General features: G+C 38.1%; 1 protein-coding gene across 5 annotated transcripts in view; it reads left to right on the forward strand.

Annotated features, from left to right (window-relative positions):
• CACUL1 (CDK2 associated cullin domain 1) overlaps window positions 1–6,831 on the forward strand; it is a 58,860-nt gene extending 52,029 nt beyond the window's left edge. For 2 of the 5 annotated variants that reach the window (XM_042458711.1, XM_042458715.1), the window contains 4 exons: window positions 100–189; window positions 2,255–2,393; window positions 5,282–5,325; window positions 6,181–6,831. In XM_042458711.1, coding sequence (XP_042314645.1) covers window positions 100–189; window positions 2,255–2,393; window positions 5,282–5,325; window positions 6,181–6,221 — 314 coding nt within the window. In that variant the 3' untranslated portion in view covers window positions 6,222–6,831. The remainder of the gene's footprint in view (window positions 1–99; window positions 190–2,254; window positions 2,394–5,281; window positions 5,326–6,180) is intronic. The other 3 variants (XM_042458714.1, XM_042458716.1, XM_042458713.1) reach the window with 2 other exon arrangements.
• Window positions 6,832–7,854: the final 1,023 nt, after the last annotated feature.

The following is a 7,854-nucleotide window of genomic DNA, read 5'->3' on the forward strand; positions in this document are numbered from 1 at the left end:
TCTTATATTAATATAAAGTTCAGAGATTGGAATTTAAGTATTTAATACAAACAGGTCTTGGCACAGAATTAATTTTTAAATAGTTTCTTCTCATTTCAGCTTTACTTCTAGAAGCCCAATCCACACCTTTCTGGATAAACCCTTCCACTATGGCAAATATTGTCAAAGGATTGTATATGCTTAGGCCAGGTAAATTATTATTTTTGGAACAATCAGGTTATTATTATGGTGCCAGATATTTGTGTAAACCTAACACTTTGTGTATCAGAATTTCTTCAATGCATTGCACTGTGAAATGCCAGTGGAACTAGGTTTCTGCTTGTTTTGTAAAATTTTACACATAATAAATTTCTCATTGATATCAGATTGTTGCTGATGTAACAGACTTTCACGTCTGGACCTGTATCAGTTAGGTTTTTAGCCTGGAGTTAAGCAGCAGCTTAACTGTGGGAAGGGGGTTGACTCATGTAGCATTCTTCATTTTCATAGATGATACTAAAATGCTTGAAGTGGATATGATTCCTCAAGATCTCCTATGAAGGTTCTCTAAAGATTTGTCTTATTGTTCGTACTTACTATTTCCTTCAAGTTGCCAAAAAAAAGATGTTTGAGTGCATTCATCTTAAAAATACTTGTTGAAACATGCTTCTTGTCTTAACATACTTTTTGTAAAAAGGTCTTAAATGCAACTGTGAGAAAATTATGATTTTTTGTACTCCTTTGGAAACTGAAGGAACTGATTAGTTATCTGAGACAACTTTAATATAGTGGGCCCTCTCCTCACACGGGGGATCCGTTCCGCCCGCCCCCGCACACACACGTAAGGAAAAATCTGTGTATGCTCGTGCCCCATAGGAAACAATGAGGCGCATGCATGCGGTGGCGGTGCAGTGCCCGCACCACGGGCACTCGCACAATTGTTTATATTGTCTCGCGGCTTCTGCGTAAGCAGGAAGTGACTTGTAGTGTGCCTGTGTATGGTGCAGGCGCACAGTACAGTAAATTCAAATCCAAACATGGTTTCACTGCAGCCCCAGTCATTCCTCACCATTGACTCTGTTTGTAAAGGTTTATGGGAATTGTAATCCAGGAACATCTGGATTTGTGGTCCATGTCAAATTAAAATTGGAAAGGAGGAGGCACTGATTGTTTTGTTCTACTTTCGTATGGTCAGTAGATCAATAAACAGTTGCTGTTTTCTCAATACTTGCTTGTGGAACCAAAATCTGGGCAACTCTTTATGTGCATGCTACAGTAGGATAAAATGTGGACCGTGTAGCTCATGTTACTGTACTACAGTAGTGGTTTTCAACCTTTGGCCCTCCATTTGTTTTGGACTTCAGATCCCATAAGCCCCAACCAACTTGACCAGTGGTCAGGAATTTTGGGAGCTGAAGTCCAAAACATCTGGAGGGCCAAAGGTTGGGAGCCACTGTACTATGGCTTTCATTGTCCTTCAGCAGCTGGGCTGATGGATGTTGTAGTCCAATGACAACTGGAGGTCACACATTTCCCCATCCCTACTTTCCTTTCAGCTGACCTAACAGCTGTATCATTTGAACATAATTGTATAATAGGATCTACTAGAAGATAGGTATCTGTGTTTGCTGAGGTCCAGTCACACCATCTGTTTTAGCTAGATCCATAGATAATGTCAAGTGCAAGTACTAAGTGGTGTGGCAAACTTGGCGTGTTTGTGGTAACCTTTCCTATCCACACACTGGGAACAGGGCCATCTTCTTCCTTGTGTGTTTAATGTATATATTTCATTAACTCAAACCATTTAGTATGTAGCAAAGCTAGGTATGAGTATTATAAATGTTTGTAATACCAAAGCTTATTGTTAGGTTTTCACAGACCTTCCATATAATATACAGTGGTACCCCGGGATACGAATTGATCGCGTTACGAAATTTCCGGGATACGAAAAAGTTAGATTGGAAAAAACTGTTCCGGGATACGATTTTTTTTCGGGTTACGAAATTTTTTTCGGCGCGAAATTCAAACGCAAAGCGCGGCTAGCGGCTTTCCAGCGGCTTTTCGGGTTGCGAAATTACTCGGGTTACGAACGGAGCCGCGGAACGAATTAATTTCGTAACCCGAGGTAGCACTGTAGTGGCTTTAAGTCAGTGGGTGCGGGTGTATAAGAGCAGAAGAAAATGTACGCATGAAAGAGAGTAAGCACACAGGGGAGAAACTTAACATATTTTAAGTCACATAAATTGATTTTGTTTCACTGGCTATTGCTTTCCAGAATGGGTTCAGATGGCACCAGCTTTATTTTCTAAATTTATCCCAAACATCCTCCCTCCTGCTGTAGAATCTGAGCTTGAAGAGTATGCTGCTCAAGACCAGAAACTTCAACAAGAGCTTATTCAGGAAGGATTTTCCAGGTAATAACCTTAACTTTTAAAAAATTGAGACAAGTTTTCCAGTATATGCATCTAATTATGCACTGGACACCAGAAATCCATCAAGTCTACCTGTAAACTGTTGCAAGATAACCCTGGAAGGCATTAAGAAGTGAAGATGGGTTAATAATAATTTCTTGTTGAACAGGACTGTACTGGAATGATTTTTTACATCCCAGGTAGAGGTGAAAGGGTTACATTGACTTTGAACAAAGTAGGAAACAGTCAGCAATATTTTTTCCCAGGTATCTCTCCCTTTTTCATAGGGGTGGGGATGGGTGGGTAGGCTTATACAGCCAAACAACTCATGGACAAATTGCCTTTCATCATAGTTCTGCCTTTTCCCTTATAGACTCCTTTGGTCTATAAGATGGTCTGGAATGGCCCTTGTCGTGGTGCCACAAATTCTTTGGAGTCTTTGAAACAGGACAGTTTACTCTATAAGCTAGGTCATTTTAAAATGTCATAGCATTATCTCTATATTTGAACAAGGAAATTTGGGCAAAGGATTTCTTTATGGTGAAGATATGACCAGTAGTTTCTGGCACTTACTTTAAAGGGAAAGAAATTATCTCTTTTTGTATATGAAATCAAATTGTGGTGTTGATTTTGAGTGTTATGATGGAGAAGCAGATGAAAATTGCAATTGTTTGTGTTCAGTTGTCAAACTTTATCCTTTACTGGCAGTGCCTTCATTCATATAATTTCAGTTTTTGGCAAGAAAAGTAGTTTTTTCTCTCTTCCAATATCCACCTTAAAAAGTTCTTGCTTTTAACCTTCCAGTTTTTTAGGATGACTGAAGGCTTTTTGCTTGACAATAACAATATTTGGAATTATACCTAATTACTTAAATTTCAAATTCTGATTAATCAAATTGAATCATTCTAATTTGGAATTCAAAATTGCTTTCCTCTAGTGATTTTTCATAAATTATGCCTTGAGGTTGGGATTTAGCACTGGCAAAATGCCAGGGAAACGATTGATATGACGCACTACAGGTCACTGTAGAAAATAGTTTAAATTAAGAAATGTAATTTTATTAAAATAATATTAACTCTTAAATGCCATCCATTAATGCACTGTATAGAGTGGAAACCAGCAGTTGTCTTCTTGATAGCATTCCTTTCAGTAGCTTACTAATGTGATTGAAAAGATACTTACTTTATATACTCGACTATAAGTCGACCTCATTTGTAAGTCGAGGGCAGGTTTTGGGGCCAGAATTATGGATTTTGATATGACCTGTAGATAGGTTGAGGGTAAAACTTAAGAACATGTAACACTGGATCTAAAACATGTAAAAGGACCACCCCCATAGTGGTGTGATGCCATGTGCCTCTCCATGCTATGCATGGTGTCACAGCGCTCCTCTGGTGCTGCAAATGAAAACAATGCCAAAGAAGTTATAAAATTCCAGCCAGCATAATTGTTTGTGCTCAGACAGATGAGAGAGCAGAGGAGGGTCAGTGCTTCCAGGACAAATTACAAATTTCACCAGGGAATGGTTCCTTTTTTTAATAAGAGTTAAAGTACAGAACTTACATTCACCCATGAATAAGTCACTCAGGTTTTGGGCATAATTTTTTGACTAACATTTCTAGACTTGTACATGGGTATATACAGTAGATAAAACCTTTCTGGAGAACCTCATCACCCCATTAGACTGTCTGGTGTCTGAAGCATCAGTCTCAAACGGATTTCTCTATCATGGTACAAAAAAATAATTGAGAACACTGGCAGTTTACTATTCATTAACATAATCTCAAAGCTTGCTGCTAGAAGCATAGCAAGCTTGCATAAAGCTTGCTATGCTTCATGCAAGGGCCAGCCCTTAAACTTTTACAGCTAAATGGGGATACACTAAATACACATTTGATATGTGTCATTCTAGATAGCACAACACAAGCCTAATCAAGAGTCGGAACCATATGCATAATTCTGTGATCCCAGTAAAATTATCTCCAGAATTAAAAGTTGCCACTGGAAAAAGGTTGCTATAGGCAGCAGCTTACAAGACTTGTGGGGGGTCTTACTTCTGCATCAGTATGCCATGTAATATTTGAAGTGGGGACACCATATGGTATGGAATATGATGATATCAATGTAACTACCTGCCGTGCCACTACAGGTTGAGTCTCCCTTACCTTGAAACTGAAATCGAGAATATTCCAAAAACCAAAACTTTTTTTGTGGGCGGCCAAGATAGTGTCACCTTTGTTTTCAGATGGGTCAGTGTACACAAACTTTGTTTCATGCATAAAATTATTTAAAATATTATATAAAATTACCTTCAGGCTATGTGTATAAATTGTATATGAAACATAAAAGCATTTTGTTTATATTTGGGTCCCATCTGTTAGATCTCTCATTATGTATGTATGTGGAAATACAGATAATTCAAAATCAAATAAACCTCTGAAATTCAAAATACTTCTGGTCCCAAGCATTTCAAATAGAAGAGACTCAACCTGTTTTTGCCATATAGTTGCAGGGAAATGTGGTGCTGGCAAGGGAACTAACCACATTAAATATCCATCCCATGTGATTCAAAATATTACTAGGCTTGAATGAAATCAGGTCGTACAGAAATGACATTCTATCACATGTATAATGAACGATTTGACCCTAAATATTTACAGGTAATATTTAGCATTATGCATGTTGTATTGATTTCTAATAAATACATTTTCTTGAATCACTTGGATATTTTTTTCTCCAAGTGATACATGGATATTAGTTTTTTAAAAATAATCTCACCTGCATTTATTTTAATGTCTAGGTTGACACTGGGCTTCAGTGTTAGTTGAACACTTCAGTTGTCACTAGGCTAACTTTCTTTAACCTCTTCCTCTCTCTCTCTCTTTTTTTAGGGGTGACCAGTCACGTAAAAGAGCTGGAGAAGAACTGACCTACAGTAAGCAACTTAACCTGTTGTATTAATGATGGTATACTGTACCTTCATAACAAAGATCCAAAACACACTATAGAAATAATCTAGTTTGAGACCACTTTAACTGCCCTGGCTCAATGCTAGGCAATTTTGGGAACTAGTTTTTGAGACATTTAACCTTCTGTGTCAGAGAGCTCTGGTGCCACAGTAAATTACAGTTCCCAGGATTCCCTAGCACTGAGCCAAGACAGTTAAAGCGGTCTCAAACTGGGCTATTTCTGCAATGTGTTTTGCACTAAAGATACACATTTATTTCTCATGCATGGCTTTTACAGAACCCTACACATACCCAGGTTTGAATCAGAACTGTGAAGAGATCAGATACAAAATTCTCCAAGATATAATTTTTCTCTGCATGACTAATAGTCTGAACCCATAACACTTTAGGCATGGGATGTGCCTCTCTTAAAGAGAACTTGGGTATTGACATTGTTCAGGGAGTTCTAAACTTAATATGGGCTGGCTGAAATTATTTGTTTTGTGGAAGTCAAGTTTATTTTCAGATTTCCCCATGAACAGATGTCCTAGTAGCAGTCAGGTCTAGATATACTAAAGTGGCTAAGTGAGCTTGAAGGTCCGTCATACAGAATAGTTCACTGGACAGTTCTATATATCTCTGCCTATAAGACTATTGGAGCATGTTATTCAGTATGGCTGTAATGGAGAGTTTATCATTTAGTAGCAATCTGTACCTTTCCTGGCTATTGGATGAATGTCTCAGTTTTTTAGGCTATTTAGTAGGATGGGTAGAATGCTATCGTCTTCTCAAGGTGGAAGATCGAGGTAAAAAAATACAATATTTTTTCTCTTGCTTTTCAGATGGCTCAACATCATGTGCAAGCTCAAGAGGATGCAGATAGTGACTGTATTTGAAGTATTATATTCTCAATAGGATTGGACACTGCAACAGCATTGAATGGGAGAGTATCCTAAGGCTCATTTGAGCACTGCTGATACTCAGGTTCTTTGGTTCAAACTATACCTGGAAGAGGAATTTGGACTTATTTCTTACTATGTAATAAAATGTCTGTTTGCTGCTATTGTGGGGCTAACTTGGAATGATGCAGCTGGTCTTGAAAGGTTCTTCTTTGGCAATCCTGTGAGGAATATACCATTTTGTTCTGTTTCTTTTAAAAAAGAAAGAGATTATTGTTTACTAGCACTTGGTAGATAAAAAGAGCAACTTCCTCTGAAAGAAACATTTGCACTTTTTTAAAAAAATGTGTGGACATTGCTGAGTGCCCATTTAGTGTGGTCCAGAAATTTTTCTCAGTAAGCATTGTCCACCTAACAGTATTTATTCCACAAACGTTTGCCAGTAAGAGTCAGTCTTATGCCGCTGATCCTTTATATGAATGAGGTCATATATTGTTCATCTGTTCATCTTCCTCTCCTTTCCAGATGACAAAATGTCTCTACCCCTTCAGTTTGGTCAAACAGTGCAACAAAGTTACAAGATTCTCTTGCATCCATTGATTATATATATATATATATATATATATATATATATATATATATATATAACCTGAGCAAGCTGTACTTTTTACTTATTCGTTTTCCTATGAGAAGTAACACAAATGTAAAAGTCGATTGTATTATTGGCTTCAGTAACACTTGCAAAGAATTAAATAGAATGCCATTCCAACATTCTGTGTTGAAATGGAAGTACTTAACAACTGAAGGATTTTGCAAAAGGTTGTGGGCCAGATTGTCTGTTCATGTCTATTGTGTTGTCATTTGGCAGTCCGTGGAAACGTTTATTCTGATTTAAAATAATCAGTTCGTTGAATCCCTTGCTATTGGACTGTTAACAACAGATTTAAGAGTGTGGCTGAAACTGTGCTTGTACCTGTGGCTTACTTTGGGGCAGCAAAGTACTTGAAGTCGATTTGATGCATTCTACCTTTTAGAAGAAAGTGCAGGGGATTGCAATATGAGTCACGCATAAAAGATTTTTTTTGTCTCGGCTCTGTTTGAAAAGCTTGAACTTATTATCTTAACGAACTGCAGTAATTTGCACTGCATTGTGGGTATGAATTTATTTGCAGCAATATGTACCTCACAAGGGAAAACTGGATCCCTGCTTTTTCTTTCTGGCCTTAGATCAGAGGCTAATAACAAGGTGCTGTTCTCCCCCTATCCATCCCTGTATTCTCTGAAGAATGACCATGCATGTAGGGCAGCAGCAGGCAGCTATGGCCTTCCAGATGTTTCAGGACTGCAGCTCACATGGTTGGTTTGGGTAGCAAAGACTGATGTGAAATGTGAAAAAACATTGGGGAGGGCCACTTCCACACTTGGTGTAGAAAATGTGATTTTACATAGAAAGGGGAGAACTTGTTCCATACCATAAAAGGTGCACGTGGATGAGTTTGTGACTGAGCCTACAAAGGTGAATGGCATACAGCTGCCCAGAGGTGTTTGTGCTGAAGGAATCCATGATGAGACTACAATGTGAGCACAGTGTCCAAAAGATGCTCTGGAGAGTGTTTT

Source organism: Sceloporus undulatus, chromosome 3, assembly GCF_019175285.1.
Source record: "Sceloporus undulatus isolate JIND9_A2432 ecotype Alabama chromosome 3, SceUnd_v1.1, whole genome shotgun sequence".
NCBI lineage: Eukaryota > Metazoa > Chordata > Lepidosauria > Squamata > Phrynosomatidae > Sceloporus > Sceloporus undulatus.